General features: G+C 36.7%; 1 protein-coding gene across 2 annotated transcripts; it reads left to right on the top strand.

Moving 5' to 3' along the window:
• The first annotated feature begins 676 nt into the window (after window positions 1–676).
• On the top strand, window positions 677–17,939 carry tmprss4a (transmembrane serine protease 4a). 2 transcript variants are annotated; one of them, XM_030151177.1, is made up of 13 exons: window positions 677–699; window positions 9,942–9,996; window positions 10,266–10,409; window positions 10,956–11,108; window positions 11,221–11,347; window positions 11,506–11,625; window positions 12,195–12,238; window positions 13,258–13,420; window positions 13,540–13,706; window positions 14,888–14,983; window positions 15,108–15,250; window positions 15,404–15,556; window positions 16,475–17,939. In XM_030151177.1, exons 3-13 carry the CDS (start codon window positions 10,298–10,300, stop codon window positions 16,484–16,486), a joined length of 1,290 nt encoding a protein of 429 aa, XP_030007037.1. In that variant the 5' UTR covers window positions 677–699; window positions 9,942–9,996; window positions 10,266–10,297; the 3' UTR covers window positions 16,487–17,939. The 2 variants fall into 2 exon arrangements, with proteins under 2 accessions (XP_030007037.1, XP_030007036.1); XM_030151176.1 differs by lacking the exon at window positions 677–699 and adding an exon at window positions 3,847–4,339.
• The last annotated feature ends 6 nt before the right edge of the window (window positions 17,940–17,945 follow it).

Below are 17,945 nucleotides of genomic sequence, written 5' to 3'. Positions count from 1 at the left end.
CACTCTCTTAAAAATAACAAAATTGTCACAGCATGGTCAATTTAGACGTAGAATAACTATACTTCAATGTGTTTTAGTACAAAACCATCAACAGGGAGTCAAAAAATGTTTATAGGTTAATCTTGACCTATTTACTCCGCTGAAAGCCAGCTCTGTGGGACAATTTACATCCTTTAGAGTAAAGGGAATGTGACATGTGGAGATGTTAATTATTAACCGTTTAGTTCTCAAGAAAATCCCAAGCGGCACTTCCTCCTTCAGTTCAATGGATAAGTATCGTGTTTCACAAAGTGCACACCTGTTAACAAAGAAAAGTTACCTGGAATAGTGAGGAGATGGAGGCGTGAGGGCTTTTAGGGTAAGTGGGTGATGTGCATGCGAGTGTCAACGTGTGTGTGGCTGTGTGTGTGTGTGTGTGTGTGTGTGTGTGTGTGTGTGTGTGAGAGAGAGAGAGAGAGAGAGGGAGAGGGAGGGAGAGAGGGCTATAGAGATAAGCTGTTTGCTGTGGAAGTAAAAGGTAAAAAGGTGGGATGGATAGAACAAAGGGGGTGTTTCCAGAATCAATAAAAAGGATGGTTCACGTTATTTCTGAGAAACATACCAAAACATCAGACGTGTGGAATGTTTTTCTTCATCCCTTGGTTCATCTACCTCCAAATGCTTTGCCATATATGATAGACTGACTGAGCTTCTAAACAGGTGAGGACGAACACAATGATTTAAATAAGGGTGTTTAAATTAGGATTTAAATAAGGGAGCTGCACGTAAAGTTGGAATAGATTATTTTTACCTCTTCTTATGAAATGATCGTGATAATGTGATTTATTCTTGACAGATACTGTGTAACTGGGACTCAGTATGTAATCATTGCACATGGATGAAGGTGATTAGTTATTTTAGAGGAACGTGTCAAAAAACATATATATTACGACTTTATGAGCAACGGTGTAACAGTGTTATTCTCATAAGTGAGTTCTGGTGTTTACGCTACCTGACTCATCAATGTAATTAATGTGTTTGTGTGAAATTCCTATTGCAGGGAAGTATTAGTTAGAATGATTAGATGACGGAGGTACAAGTGTTCAGGTCATTTTACAAACACAGTGGATTCAGAAAGAACTTTGATCAATCTCTAATCAAGTCTCTACATTAAACTTTAGTAACCTATAATGTCTGATAAGGACAGGTTACTGCAGTTTGTTTGATGCTTTAGTGGGCGGTTTATGGTTTTAAGTATGTCACAAAACCTATTTTTAGGAAAGGTTTCCAGTGGTGATCATATCCGCAGGACCTACAAAGTTTTTCATCATAAATATATGAATGTTTCTAAGTTTAGAACTGCAGGTTGGTAGAAGGGAGGATTTTCATGTATGTATGTATGTATGTATTTTGCTCATTGCATGTAATATAAAAGGGACAAATCCCATCAGTCTTATCAGAGCTAATCCTTATTTAGGTTCCTCTGAAATCATCACAGACTCTTCATAAATTCATTGTTGTTCAGTTTTCATCACATTTTAAAATATGCTGTAGGGTTATCACTAAAACATTCATTCATTCATTCAATATCTGAACCCACTTTATCCTCACTAGGGCCACGGGGGCCACTGGATTCTATCCCAGGTACTTAAAGGCAAAGGTGGGGTACACCCTGGACATATCGGCATCACTAAAACAATTGTTAGAAAATGCATCAAAATGAATTTTTGCACTGATTTTTATTTGTATTGTAAATACATGTTGAAGGAAAAGCCTCAAGTTGATGTTAATAGTTAACAAAATGTTAATAATTAACATAACCTGTTTGGCAAGTCAGAAGTTTCTGTAGTGATCCCAGAGCTTTGCATGAAAAGGTAATAAAGGTAATAAATGAATGCAGTGCTCTCTATTATTCAGTCAGCTATTAACCCTTTATAGGGTACTCATCAAAATACTCTGAAATTCAAAGTTTCAACCTTAGTGTGTTATTGGAGGAAATAACAAGACTTTATTACTTTTGTGAAATTGTTCAAAAATGTTTATTGTTGTGTAGAAAATTAAGGTCAGTGAAGTTACCATATTTGGTTCCTTACCTGTAAGTGGAACAAAATAAAATAAAATAAAACAAAATAAAATAAAATAAAATAAAAGTATATATAAAAGTACAAGAAAAACACATGTACACATTATCCCTTTGAACATCATTCCTTCCATTCGTACCATTACACCATGGTGCCTAACAAAGCAGGTACTCTCACTGTTCATGCAAATGTGGACCTTGCAGACCCTGTAGACCACGTTGGACCTGATATTGTTGCCTCACTGTAAAACTGCTGATGTCACTGTCTTGCAATGCACGTGGAAATTACCAAAAATAGTCAGATGCCCGATAAAGGGTTAAGCCACCGATAAAACATGAACATGTACAAAGTTATCATTATGCTCTATAAACCACTGAATAGCCTACATCCTTCATAGGAAGATTTATGCCAAATTTCCTACAAAAAACAAGCGAAGCCTATTCCGCTGTCAGTGTCACACCATCATGTTCCTTCACCGAAGAAGCCAAATTATTTCTGTAATCACTGTCAGATGCAATTGTGGTTAAACTGATGACGAAACAAGAGTCTTAGGACACTGTGTGATTCTTTAGAATGTACAAGGCATATCCTGCTCATTACGAAAATATTAAGGTTAAAAGTTGATAAAAACAGCATGATTCTCTTCATCTGATGTTTGTTGATCTCAGAGCAACCACCTGCATGTTTCATAAATATTATGAAATAAAATTGTGTTTTGGAGGTAAAAAAAAAAAAAAAAAAAAAAAAGATCAGATCTGTCAGGTGTTCTTACAATTTTGGCCACCATCGTATATGAACATGTAATTTATATTTCTTAACTGTTACCTTTTTTATAAATTTGTCAGAACTCCTAAACACTAAGGTGGTCACTAAAGACATTTTGGTAACTGACTATCCAAACTCCTCAGATTCCAGGCTGTTGCAGAGGCCTTGGTTTGAAGTGAACTTGTACATTGTTGCATTTTATTCATTTATTTCACGTCAGTCACTAAAATCAGATGCTGTTTCTGACAACTGCTCTTTTGTCTCTCACACACCCAGTCTGTTTGTCTATGCTCACTGTCCCATAACATCCACACTGGTTTAATTCTTACAAGCATGGACCTACTGACCAGTGTGGTCATTGCACAAGCTTTGAAAAGGTAATTTTACACTTCAGTTGCAAAGAACAGAAATCTGCTGCTGTATTGGTCCCTGTGGGTTGAAACCTTCAGGCATGTGATAATTCTGGCCACAATCCAATCCATGGTGACCAAGCACTTGTTTTTGTTGTTTTTTTTTTACCTTTTAAAGGTGACTAAGGTGTGTCTACGTCTGCAGCATTATTACAAAATTTAACCTGCAGGGAATAGATGTAAATTAATTTTTTAAAAGAATGTATTTGGTCCAGTGAATCTTATTCTCCCCTTGAGAACAAACACTTGAAGGTTGATTGCAATTGTCGTATTCCTGTTCAGATTTTCCAACATGACACAGTATGAGTCATAATTTGGTGTTAGACAGGATCCCCTGGTTGAAACCAACTGACTTTTTGATCAGACTGTCAAAACAACACAGATGAAAATACACACACACACCTTAGCCTCAGGGAAGATCGCACAGACCACAGCTGTAATTTACTTTGTGTACATATGATATGCAAGGTTCAGCAGGTTTGCATGTATTTGTATCTGTGCAGATGGATGGCTGTGTGGGTGTATGTTTAGGTCACATTTGAGAGGCAAAGAAGCACTGGAGAGGAGTCATGCAGTGAAGGGCAAAAAAAGAGACAGTATGATTATGTCTTAAGGGTTTAAAAAGTTCGGAGTGCAAGGGTGTGTGCGGGAGGAGGAGCTAATCTGCACAGGTAGTGAAGACAGAGGGAAAGAGGAGGGTTTTAAGTGTCAAGTTACCTCGAATACTTCAGTTTTGTTTTGTCAGCAGGTCACTGAAAACACTCCCTGTGGATCAGCAGAGGGATGAAATATAAGGCTAGCGTTTTCTTACAGCCTTAGGGATTCAGAGGAAAGTTAGGCTCCCTTCTTACTGGGTTAATTTATGCTGTTGAAGGAAGACAAGGTGAGGAAAAGAGAGAGGGACTAAATCAAAACAGGTAGCGTTATTGTTGTGTAAGCCAGAGGAGCAGTCGGTTCAGAAGAAAACAACAAAGAAGATATACAAGGAACAGCAAGTTTCTAGTAGAGTCTCACCTTCAGGGAGCAGGAGCCTTACTCGCTCTCTGCTCAGTGTCTGATGTGGTGCATCTCAGCTTTACCAATAAGGATATCTGCATCATGTGGGTGAGTGAAACTGGAAGTGGACTCTCAATGTACAGTATACTTCACTATTATAAAAGAACAATGGAGAAAAAAACTTAATAAATAAGAAGACAAATCATAAAGGTCAGCAGTTTTCATTGGAGAAGTCATTTGACTTTGCACAAAAACATGTAGTCATCTGTGTTTGCTCATATGTGCTTAACCGGTTTCTGCACTGGTTCGTTACAGGACTCATGTTTTGCATATTGCTGGTATCTGCTACTGAATGGACAAACATGAAGTAGACTGTGGCTGATGTGTGTTATCAGATTTTGATGTGGACTGGCTTTATGAACAGATCTTTTGAAAGGTTTAATATAGGTTGAGCATGTATGATGATTTTAAGATAATACTGTTTATGCTGAAAATAATTATACTTATCTCTATAAATTAGTAGGACAAAGTAGATGCATGCACTGCTCCCTTTATCACTAAATATATCTGTATACCTTTTGTCTCCATATATCTAAGCATGTGCAAAATGCCCTGGTCTAGATCTTAGCCTTTGATTAAAGCCAGTCTAATATGTCGCATGTATTTTGTCAAAAGCGCTTTTGTCAAGGTTTCAATTAAGGAGCAAACACTTCAACAAAGCTGAAAAGCAGAAAGAGGAACACCTCTTCCGAACAAAAGGTTTTCAGTGTCATGGGTTTGGTCTGCTGAGGTAGTTTGTGGCTGACCCAGTTATGCTTTTGCACCAGAGCTGGATCTGTTCCTGAGCAGCAGGTTAGCAGGATAGAATCCACAATATGGGGCCGTCCACCTTAAAAGGAAACAAAATCAGTCTTAGGTGTAAACAGGATTTATTGAAATTAGACATCTCACTTGGCTAACACTACCTGTTTTTTTAACCTGGTTGAGTCATTGGATCTCTGACGGTTTTCGGTGCAATACTCCCAACATGCCCTAGCTTCTTGTCGTGACAAAATCTAACTTGTATTTTCTGGTATGCATTTGTCCAGTCATAGCGACGTGACTTTCTGCAGCCATCTTTCTGGTTTCACTTGTTGGAAGTCCTCCCACTTCTTCTTTGCTTTCCTGTCTCATTTATCCAGGCTTTATTCTTTCCATTATTCATACCCAGACCTGGTGATGATGACCTGGTTTCTTCCACTGTCTTTTCTCACCATCATTTGGTATCACTTATGAATGCCTGTGATTCCTGTCCTATGAGTATGTATTATTCTTGTAATAGGGTGTGTATCTCAAAATAATAAGAATTAAATTATTTATTTATATAGCACAATACAGCAGTTTTTAATCCTGCACCATTTTTTAGAAACAGCAAAAACAAGTACAATCTTTTCAGGAAGTTGAAAAGTTAGGGTGTCAGGGAATCACTTTACTGTTATATAAAGTCAAATTATACCACCACGCACTGATCATATGAAATAAAATAGCATTTCAATGTAAGTGTTCAGCTCTCATGTTTCCTATCAATGGCCCAATGCACTCAAGTGAAACATTCATGGTTTAAATGTAGGGAGAAATCTGAGACAGGAATGAGTGCCCTATACATACAGGAAAGTAGCAACGTGTCTGGGTTTTGACGTAAGCAGGTTATTAGAATTTAGGTTGGACAAGACCTTGCAGACTTACATAATGCTTAAAGGAAGTCTGTTCCACAAAAACAGTCCGTATGTAGAAGGACACAGCTCCCTTCCCTCCTTTTCCTGAAAAAAAAAAAAAAAAACCTGCCCCGCTACATTCTTTCCCCCTCTCTCATTATGGAGCCTAATGCACTGATCTGTCTTGCATTTGACAGCTCATTGCCAGTCTGCTCTTACGAAAAACAGTGCTTATTTTTTCACACCAATGAGGTCTTATCTCTCTCGCTTCAGAGTTGACATTAAGCACTTCCTTTTATAAAGAAATATGAAAATGGTTTTGCAACAGTGTTCAAATGAGGGAATTCACCTGTTGCTCATAGGAGAAGTGAAAATATACAATGTATTGGGGTTAAAATTGTATTACCATATGGTAGTTTTATGCAGCGATTTTCTAAGAAATCTTTTTGTTATCAAATTCTGCCCTGAATGTGTCAACTAATATCCAACACTATGAATTACAGCATGTTTAAAATGGTGTGAACACATGACAAAAGAGAAGAACAGTGGGTAGGTGGACATGGACTTCAAACTGTCAAGTCTATAACCATAAACCATCAACTGAAAACCTCCAAATACCCCCCTTAGCAGACAAACTGATGTGATACTTAACCTTCTAACACTACCACATGATGAGTCATATTACCCACTGACGAATAAAAGACATATGGTGTACTATTCATCTGACTGCAACAGAAGGTGCACTGAAAATAACACAGAAACACAAAGTGAAAGCATTGGACCCTTTGAACCCACGAAACTAGTTTTAAGTTAATCTCAAAATGCGGTAACATTTAGATGTTGGTGATTCATAATGAAAAGTAGGATTTTTAGGGTATGATAAGGAGGATATGTATTTTTTATTCATAGGAGAAACAAAGTTTTGCAGGAAATAGATATTTAATTGTAATATGTGTCATTTCTTATTCTGTTCATCTTTGTTCGTTTGATTCAGTTGCTGTCTTATGCTTATAACCAGCATGTGTTTTAAAGAGCAGGAAGCAGTCACTCAACCCACATTCAGCAGAGAAATTCAGCCTGAAGGTGGAAAACATACAGTTGTACGGCTGTGTATCGGCAAGAATCTGGCGATACGATACAAATCACAATACCAGGATCACATCACATTTTTTAAATGATTATTTCCTTGAAGAATTGAATTACACCAGAAATCTGCGCAAATACTAAACACATTTTTATTGGATCCCAACAGGATCTAATGCTATATCATAAAATGTTGCTGTGTTCAAACTGAAATTCTGTTTTACAGACATTACAGTTAAGATCCTGTTCAAATGTTCATATTCTATTAGTTCAGAACTAACATCAGAACAGTATTTTAGTTCAATCCCAACAAAGGAATGAACATTATTGAATAAAAAAGTGTTAAATAATAATCAATAAAAGAAAAACAATAAAGAAAAACAAAAAACAAAAATGAACCTCCACAATATCTGCATTTGAATAAATACCTAAAAATATTGATACAGTACTTTTTAATATCGATACAGTATTGTGACATGAAATATCGCAACATATTGCAGAACCGATATTTTCTTACATCTTCATACAGTTGTGCTCATAAGTTTACATACCCTGACAGAATGGGACAGTCTTGGATATTCCAACATGACATTGACCCAAAACATAAGGCCAAGTCAACCTGTCATTGGCGACAGCAGAAAAAAAGTGAAAGGTGAAGGAGTGTCCAGCTCAGTCTCCTGGCATGAATATCATTGAGCCACTTTGGGGAGGTCTCAAATATGCAGTTCATGCAAGAAAAGCTGGTGTTCATGCAAGAAAAGAAGGTGTTTTGCCAAGAAGAATGGGCAGCTTTATCATCTGAGAAAATAAAGTGCCTCATCCACAACTACCACAAAAGACTTCAAGCTGTCATTGATATTAAAGGGGCCAATACAGAGGATTAAGAACTAGGGTATGTGAACTTTAGGTCAGGGTCATTTGGATAGTTTCTGCTGTCAGTATGATTTAAAAAGAGCTAACACATTTGTTTGATAACACTGGTCAACAACAAATTTATTGTTTAAGTTTTTTGAGCTGATTTAGGATAATTTTGGTGTGCTGAATCCAAAAATCACATTAATTTTGCTAAATCAAGTCAACTTTCTGAACCATGCTACATCTTGGCTTTTTAACATTTTTGCTTACATTTATGGGCATTTTCACATCATATGATACAAAATTCTTTCCTATTTCTTGCAATAAACGATTTCTGAAGATTTTACTTTTGCCAATTTATGATTAATTTTTTTTAGTATTACAGGGGAATGAAATGGCTTCGACTAGAAGATCTTGCAAAAATAAGCCTGACGTATTCTGCTACATCTGCGGTGAATACACCATTGTACCTAACAGGAATCAAGTCACAAGTTTCATAAAGTGTGCTTACCAATCTTATTTTGGTATTAATTATTATATTTTGTGAGAAGATCAAATTTTTCAAAATTAAATTAGCAAAAAAACCTGACCTGACAGAAAAACAGATGTCATTTCTGGATTTAGCGGTGCAAAATGGTCCTAATTCAGTTGATAAAACCTAGACAAACTTGCAAGAAATATTTTTTTGTAACCCAGTGAATTAAATGGCTTCACCCAACCACTAACCACGAGTGAAAGAAGAGTTTTTGTGTGATCATTTATATTCTTTGATAAATGGCCAAAGAATCACAAATTTTGCCAGGGTATGTAAACTTATGAGCACAACTGTACCATACCATACCATACCATACCAACTTTATTAATAAAGCGCTTTTAAAATCTTAACAGCTGGCCAAAGTACCGTACACAAATCATTAAACGAGGGAAATCATCTGATGTATCCTTGTAGCACTCAGTTTCCCATAAGCCAACATGCTTATTTGTTTAATTGCGCACTTTACTCTGTTGACTCATGCAATCAGGGAACAGCATGAACACAGTGTGACGACCAGATGTTTGTGCGCTGTGGAAAACCAGGACTTAAACTGCAAAACCTTTTACCAGTGGTGTTTAGAGCTGAGGGCTGTATCTTAGAGATGTTAAAAATATTTTAATTGTCCAGTAGACAAGGAGGGTTGACTCTTATGTAGCACTGTTTTCTGATGTGGAAGTTAATATAAGCAATGGCTGCAAATGTACTTTCAGGGTTTGCAGGATTTTTAATACAATATGAAAAAAGAAAGCTGTTCATCAGAGTCTAATATGGATCATGTTTGTGTCAAATATCGGATAAAGGAAACCATTTATATACATCAAATGGTCACAGGTGATCTTTGTAATGGTGGCAGCAGTAATTAAATCAACTCAAACTGAAATGTATATACAATTATGCAATCAGGTTATATGTTACTGGATGATATGTCGCTCAGTGATACTTGAGTCGCAGGGCTTTAACCTGGCTCCTGTGGTTTTAGGGCGGTGACCCCTGTCGCTACACCCAAGAATATCCTAGTCTGCTCTGTCTCCACAATATCAGTTGCAAATGAATGGGAGATTTACTCACTGGGTCCCAATAGGCCCTGCCACACTAAACCCCACTATGTGCCTAGAGTTTGTAGCAGGAAGGAGGGAGGGAGGAGTGATAAAAGATTATGGGAACTGCCCGCAGCATGAAGAATGACTGTCATAACCAGGAAGACACATGGGTGTAACGTGACTATTTACAGTGCCACCTTGTATTCCATGTGTGCATAATGGGTAATCCTTTATGGCTCCGCCTCTGGATTTGCATTGTATCAAATTCTGGTACATTTTCAGTCATTTAGAGCTTTTATTCAGATAGAAGCCATTTATTCTCACAGTTTGTCAAAAGCAGCAATTACCCAGAAATATACAGTACATGCAAACAATAACATGAATATGGAATGGAAACAAATTACACAATCACAGTGATTCACCTTGTTACGTACATGTTGTGCACAGTTGTTTCGACACTTGTGTTCACCTTGTGTTCTGTGTCTTTGTAATTCTTTCTTCAGACAATTGCCCAGCTGCCTGAGGAAAGCACTAGACCATTGAATCCCAGACAGGCAGGTAAGGTCAGAACTTGGTGTTGTTTGTATTTTAGAGTTGTGTTAATGCATTGAGAACATTTTTTGGTAATTATCAGTAAAAACTCTGAGCAGTGTACTAAGTGTACTAAAATGTTGCAGCACATTTATTGAAAGCTTCTCTTATTTCTTGACTCATTTCTTCTATAGATAAATATATTTTGTCTTTATCTGTGTGGTTTCTATTAGTCATCTTCCACTTCAAGCACTGATTTAACTCCCTTCCCTCTTCTCTCTTCTTCTTCTCCTTAGTCGTTCCAAGGCCAGGTCGCCACAGAAGGCCCATGACGGCTCCAAAGACTCAGACAGACAAGGCGTCGAAGAGGAAGAGAGTGTTGCTGACTGTGGTGACAGTACTGGTGTTGCTGGGCATACTGGCCACTGCAGGGTACTTTGGTGAGTCTGAGATCATGATCAGGATTTTTTTTTTTTTTCTCTCTTAAATTTTTATTGAAGTTTTACAAACACATAATCGCAAAAACAACAAAAAACAAACAAACAAACCTTGCTTGGATACACTACATGACGCTACATTCACATTATTCAGTTTCTCCACCATTCCAGGTTCTGTAATCAGTCCATTTATTCTATTTTTTGTCCATTTGTGCTTCTTGTTGTTGCAGTTTGTGAGTTATTTTTTCCATTGTATATATTCCTTCAAAAATTGTGATCCACTGGTCGTTTGTTGGTGGTTTTGTCTTTCTCTAGTTCCTTGTAACAGCTTTTTTGCAAGTCACTAAAAGTACCCAAATATATGTTGTGATCATGATTAATTTCCCATGAAATCACTTAAGCAACTCACTCACAAATATTTGGCAATAAGTATGTGGCTTTGATGTAATTAATTTTACTGCAAATCATTCAAGCAAGGTTCTGCTTATTTATTTACTTATTTATTTACTTATTTATTTACTTTCAATGTACCACCCCTTTTATCCTCAGTTAAGCAGCTGATCGACAGCAAGTATTTCTTCTGCAAGCGTTCTGTGAAGTTCATCCCACTTGACCAAGCCTGTGATGGGAAGAATGACTGCGCTGGAGGAGAGGATGAAATTACCTGTGTGTCAAGTTTTACGGTCAACACTACGTTTCCAGGTAAAACAGATAAGTGACTCCTCCTTGTTTTGTCTCTGTCATCATAGATACAAAACCGCTGTTTGAAATCTGACCTCTCTCTTCTTTGTCTCATTATTATTCCTTTCTGCAGTGCGCCTGATGTCAGATCAGAGTGTCCTGCAGGTGTACAGCCCAGGCCCTGGATGGCGGAGTGTTTGTAGCGATGACTGGACCGAGCAACATACACAAACAGCATGCCGGCAGCTAGGATACACATAGTGAGTTTAAATTCCATCCAGAACATAGAATTTAGTTTATTTTATTTCAGACACAAATATAATACAAAACATAGGGGAAAAAAACAATAGACAATAGAAATAGAAAATGGAACTTGTTGTGAATCATGCCTAAAATCTTCCCCCTTTCTGTCTAATAGTAAACCTCGTAGCAAGAACATCCGTGTGGACACTTTAACAACCACCATGAAAACTGGACCATTTACAGCCATCAGAACTGGCAGTGGGACCACACCCATACATCAGGCCACGATTGATCGGTGAGGAAAGAAGCACATCTTGTCGGTTAGTTCTAACCACAGAGAACTGGCTCAGACTACATACTATGGCTTGTAATGTGACCTTTAAATCTAATCTACTTTCACAATTAGAAAGTTATGAAAAATACCAATAATACTGGAGTCTTGGATAAAACAAAAGACTGACTCATAAAAAAAACCCCATAAGATAGTTTGATAAGTTTCCCATTTTCAAATGAGACTTAAATATTTAATTTTGTTTCACATTCTTCTCATTAGTGTATTTTTGCAACTTTTTTTCAGTACTGTGTTTCCTCAGCTGAGTACATTGCATGCATGAGGTAGCAGTTGTTGTGAGTTTCTGTTCCTAAAAAGCAGAAAAATTCCCCAGTTTTTGTTCCCCCTGTTTCATCCACATGAAAATGAACAAAACTGTTAAGTACTGTACTCAAAGAAAACAGAAACAAAGCGTAGGGGTGAAGTTAGGTTAACATTTGGGTGCATGTTTTGTATGTTTGTTTTGCTGTGTATCATGAACAGAACTTGTGTGACTTTGAATATTTGAATTTTTTTTTTTCCTCTTCCAACAGTAGTGTGTGCAGATCTGGTTCTGTGGTGTCTTTGTCCTGTTCAGGTGAGTGAATCAACCTAACCAACACTGTAAACAACCTTTTCTCGCAGCAGAAGCTCTTTAGTGGGGGGTGGAAGATGACATAGTTTCACCCTGACAGGCCCATACATGTTTACAGAAAGCAGCTCGGTCTTTGAGTCATAATATAGTTTATGGTCTTTAAAACAGAAATGTGAACCTGACAAATATTGTAAATGTATTGCAAATAAACTAATAAACATAGACCACTGTATTAAAGAGGAAAGAGAATAATCTGTAAAAATGACAAATTCCTCTTTTTTTACACTGATGCCATTGTGGAACAACCCTCCGTTGAACATTAAATTATAAAACATGAGAGGAACTTCTTTACTTCACAATTTTTTATGGAAAAGGGGTAGTGCATTTAAAAGTGAAACCACAATGAAATTATTTTAGCTGTCTTTGTTTTCAACCCTGTAAAGCCTGAACCATTAAATCACTGACAGAGAACTCCAGTTATTTGAAACTGGAGTGAACTGAACAAGCCAATTTGTTTTTGTTTTTTTTATCCAAAAATGAATTTGTATGAGTTTCAATTTTGTATTATATTTGATACATCAGGTCTCAATACTCAAATGTTTTTATTTTTGAACAAACAAAAACATAATATAACACAAACATGTCAAACAAATTGGTCATTCCTTTTCAAAATTGGCAAAGTTCTACCTCCTTCCTCATTAATGACAATCTTGTAGTGTCACTGGAAACAAACAAACGAATTCCTCCCCCCTGGTGGATTATCTGTGTATTGAATGTATTTAATTGTATACATCAGGTTTTTCAAGAAAAAAAATATCACACTTATCATGTAGAGAGCTTCAAAACTCATTTATCAAATATGATATGTTGGGTGTTATAGGGTTAATGTTACATGTTATTTAATTGCTTAAATTGTTCATAATGTGTATTTCATTATCACAAACACCTTCATTTTAATTTTGACTGCATTTTGACTTACATTAATCAAACTATCAATCACAGTAACTTTACATGTTTTACAGATTGTGGAAGTGTGGGTTCTCAGGACCGTATTGTTGGAGGTACAGATGCTTTCATTGAAGACTGGCCGTGGCAGGTCAGCCTTCAGCAGAGTGGTCATCATACCTGTGGAGGCTCATTGGTGTCACCGCAGTGGGTCGTCACTGCCGCCCACTGTTTTGCTGGGTCAGTGTGGCTTTATTAGTGGCCCATTTATATTGAATTTCTTTGTTATTAGGTCTTACATAACACTCAGGATGTAAACTTATACTTCTTCCTTGTTCCTCTTCTTTTTGGCATTGCAGCAGTAAAAAGGAGCTCAGCCGTTGGAGAGTAGTGTCGGGCCGCACCTTCATGGGCACCCTGGGAGGCTCCTATGTGGACAAGATTATAATGAATGGGGACTACAATCCAGCACGAAATGACTATGACATAGCGCTAATACGACTCTACAGCCCCATCACAGTATCAGGTTAGAATTTAATGTTGAACTCATGAGCAAAATAGTGAGAGAAAACACTGCCTTTAGTGGGAAAATGTGTTGGAGTCTGTGCTGTAGTTGAAAATTAAAGTTCAGCACTGATGAGAAGGCTGCAGTCATACAGTCCCTGGGCTTTACTGCCATCTTCTGGTTTTTATATCCGACTGCAAGTGTAATAGCTCTAGTTCTGAGGTGTCAAACATGCGGCCCTTTGGCCAAAACCAGCCCTCCAAAGGGTCCACTCTGGCCCGTGGGATGAATTTGTATAATGCAAAAATTATACTGAAGATAATAACTAATGGTGTTAAACTCATTTTAGTTCAGGTTCAGCATACAGACCAATTCAATTTCAAGAGGCTCAGACCAATATAATACTATCATAATAACATAATGAAAACAACAAATGTTGTAATTATTTTAGTGTAAAAAAAAAAAGTTAAATTACATGAAAATGTTTATATTTAAACTATCCTTTTACAAAAACTGTGAATAACCTGAACAAATATGAACAACCTGAAATATCCTAAGATAAGTCAGTGTAATTTGACCAATATTCTTCCTCTTACTAAGTGTTTTGTGCATTTGTAATTATAACGTAAGTTGTAATGCATATGTGTAAATGATAAACTGAGGCATAACATTGTAAAAATTTTTAAGACATTTCACATTGTTCAAGTTATTCAGATTTTTAAGGAAACTTTGTTGTTATAAACATTTTCATAATGTAATTTTACTTTTTTCACTGTTATGATTTCACTGGTCCGGCCCACTTGAGATCATATTGGGCTGAATGTGGCTCCTGAACTAAAATGAGTTTGACATCCCTGCTCTAGTTGTTTTAATGTAAACATCCACACCAATTTTTTTTAAGATGGTCAACTACTCTTTAAATTATATTTTATATGATTTACTTTACACATAATACAACCACAGCTCACTTTCAAACTAGCTGCCATGTTCTTAACTCAAAACTAAGATGAGCATAGACAAAGATTTTCTTTTCAGGAGATGAATGTGGAAATAGTTTAAAGTCAGAGTTTCCAGTAACTACATTATTCTACATAGTGAAGGTCAAAAACTTAACTGAAGGAACAGTAAGGACACCTGTTAGTAAAGTGGCATTAATAGTCAAAGCTACAACAAAAAGCAAATAAATAATTACTGTGTTTCAGTGAACCGCAAGCCAGTGTGTCTACCTCCTAAAGCCCTTGGCCTTGCTCCTGGTTCCTCTGTGACTGTGACTGGCTGGGGATACCTGGAGGAAAATGGTGAGGGTTAAAGGCATTACTGTTATTATCATCAGCATCCACTTTGTGAACAGGAACAGACACTTGTCTTCTTCTTTGAGGTTGACACCATCTCTCAAACCTTTGATTCTTGTTCTGCCCTCAGGAAAAATTTCTCCTTCACTTCAGAAGGCCAACATCCCTATAATAGACCGGGCTGTGTGTTCCAGACCTACTATCTATGGTGCTTCTATAACACAAAGGATGATCTGTGCTGGTAGACTGGAAGGGAACGTTGATGCCTGCCAGGTAAAAGACCACCGATTCATCTGTCAACAATACTTAACAATACTTATGGCAGATTATTTTCAGTATTCAATATATTACTTCTCTTCTGTGCATGTATTAAGTGTTAAAAAGTGTTTTATTTTGTTGATTTGTTGTTTGTTTAATAAATCCCAGGGTGACAGTGGGGGCCCATTGGTGTTCTTTACATCCTCTAAATGGAATCTGGTAGGAGTGGTGAGCTGGGGTGTTGGCTGTGCCAGGGAAAATAGGCCAGGAGTCTACAGCAACGTGGAAGAGTTGTTAAACTGGATACGAACAGTTATTGAGGTAAAATTAACAGAAAATGAGGTGCTACAATTGCACCCAAAAAGAACTGTTTTGGTTTATTCATTCAGATTAGAGTTAGTCTGAGTTAACTTTTTATGCTGAGATTGAAGTAGGAAGTGAACTTGAATTAAGGTGAAAAGTCTCAGGTAACTAAAGAAGGAAATTCTATCATAACTTAGAGCCTGCAGATCAACTTAAGGCAGTGTTTTTCAACCTTGGGGTGCCGACCCCATGTGGGGTCACCTGGAAGTCAAATGGGGTTGCCTAAAATTTCTATTAATTGATAAAAATAAAAACTTACTAATAAAAAAATATGTATGGTGAGTCAAGACAATCCCAATCCATAAAAGACATGACAAACTATGAAGCTGAAACTGAAGCACTGTGGTTCTGTTTATCTTTCAAATCTTCATTGTAGCCGGTTTAAGATGCTGCAGCTCTTTCATAATTCATAGTTTGAGTTATTGTTTGTTCAGTATTAATTTACAGCCTTGTAAGTCCAAGCTGGACTGACTATTAATATCCTGACCAAGGAAAATTAAATTCTCACTTTGTGCAGTAATCTACACCTGGCTTTTCTGCCTCCGTCCACAATAATATACATTATATAGACTAAATGTCATCTAAAATTAATGTTTATTTGCAACATAGTATAGCAAACTATTACATGATCGAAAACAAATTAATTTTAACAAAAAAAATTTCTGGGGTCGCCAGAAATTTGTGATGATAAAATGGGGTCACGAGCCAAAAAAGGTTGGGAACCACTGACTTAGGCTGACTGAAGTTAACTTATAATTTACCTAAAGTGAGGAAAACTCAATAGTATCATTGCAAAGTTGATGGTTGTAGTCAGTTATTATCTGTTAAAGTCTAATACAGACCCTACAATGCCTCATGTTTACTTTCCCCCTCCAGAAAAACTCCTGATGGCCTCAGCGATGTCCCATCCTGATGCGCAGACACCATCAGACTCTAGGTTCCAGACTACGTTGGAAAGACTGTTATTTACAGGAAGCTTTTGAGTCTCTATGGTTCACTGGAAACAGGAAACAGAAGGAAGAAGGAACATAAAGCTGCATCTTAACAGCGAAACAAACGAACAGTTAAACACTACCAAATGCACGAACACTGCACCTACACATGCATGCATGGTGTGTCAGGTGTTATTTGTGCCATATCAGGATCTTATCTCAGGGTTTGAGTGTATTTATGTTGTCATCTGTCTTTGGGCAGTCTGGGATCTTCATGAAAAAATGCTCCGGGTCATTTTTAGAGATTTTTTTAGAGATTTTTTTTTTTTTTAGCTTCTACACTGTCTTATTGAAATTGACAAACAAATTTCATGGTTTTAGTCATTTTTGAAATATCTATCAATATATTATATATATATATAGATATATATATACTATATATATATATATATATATCTATTATTAAAATCTGCACATTTCATTACTTTTACTTTCAATGAAATGAGGACAAAATAACATAAGTGAAAAGCTGTTTAACATTCTGTCAAGACTTTGTATCCTACCAAAGTGGCAGAAGTAAGACATAATGTAGCTGTCTGCGATGTGCTTTAAGTTATAAATGTGCAGTGTGATGTGAGGGTTCATATTGAAACTATTATGTATGCACAAATGTGACAGAAAGGGGTAAACTGTGCTACACTAATATCAGCAAACGTCTGTGTGAAGCCTCAGGTTAACATAGCCGCTTTTTGACGCCAAATTCAGGTGTTTTTGCATTTCTGGTGCTGATTCAGTTGATCTGATATATGCCCAAAATGAGGCTGAATGCATCCTTTAGCACAGATATTGTGGGTTTGCCTCCTACCACAGATTGATGTACATGAGCACTTTAAGTGGAACATGTGAATTACTTGACCTTACTTTTTGTTGCTGATGTTTCAAGAAATTTGTCTTAAAATGCACTGAAGACTTTAGTTCCAATTACATTGTATGTGTTCATAGTGCCCACAAAGATTTCCAAAGTGCAATTAGATATCTAATGTACTTTGAAAACTAATAATAGAGCCCAGATATCCTGAGTGCTGGTCACTCACATTAAAAACTGAAAATCTGAAGTCTGAAGCACAAAACTTGTAAGATTTGTGCAATCAGAAAAAAATGAAGAAAAAATGCAATCAGAAAAAATGAAGTGAAAAATGAGTGGCACTTCTAGATTAAAATGGAAAAAAAAAAAAAGTAGTTAATACTGAAATACACTATTAGAAAACAGTTGTATATGGACATACTTCGAGGTTTACATATGTGGATGATATGTAACTGTAAATATATGATGTGTTTTATTGATGTTGTGTACTCTTAGTGACAAATGTAAAAAAAAAAAAAAAAACAATAACTTGCCTGTGGTAAAATGTATA

The sequence above is a fragment of the Sphaeramia orbicularis genome, chromosome 13, assembly GCF_902148855.1.
Source record: "Sphaeramia orbicularis chromosome 13, fSphaOr1.1, whole genome shotgun sequence".
NCBI lineage: Eukaryota > Metazoa > Chordata > Actinopteri > Kurtiformes > Apogonidae > Sphaeramia > Sphaeramia orbicularis.
The sequence above is the reverse complement of the archived record's forward strand: the minus strand, read 5'-3'. Positions and strand labels throughout refer to the sequence as shown.

Excerpts from the sequence above, each read along its gene's own strand:
- tmprss4a (XM_030151176.1), top strand. Across the intron at positions 11,109-11,220 it reads GGTCAACACTACGTTTCCAG|TGCGCCTGATGTCAGATCAG; the intron begins GTAAAACAGATA and ends TCCTTTCTGCAG. Across the intron at positions 11,348-11,505 it reads CGGCAGCTAGGATACACATA|TAAACCTCGTAGCAAGAACA; the intron begins GTGAGTTTAAAT and ends TCTGTCTAATAG.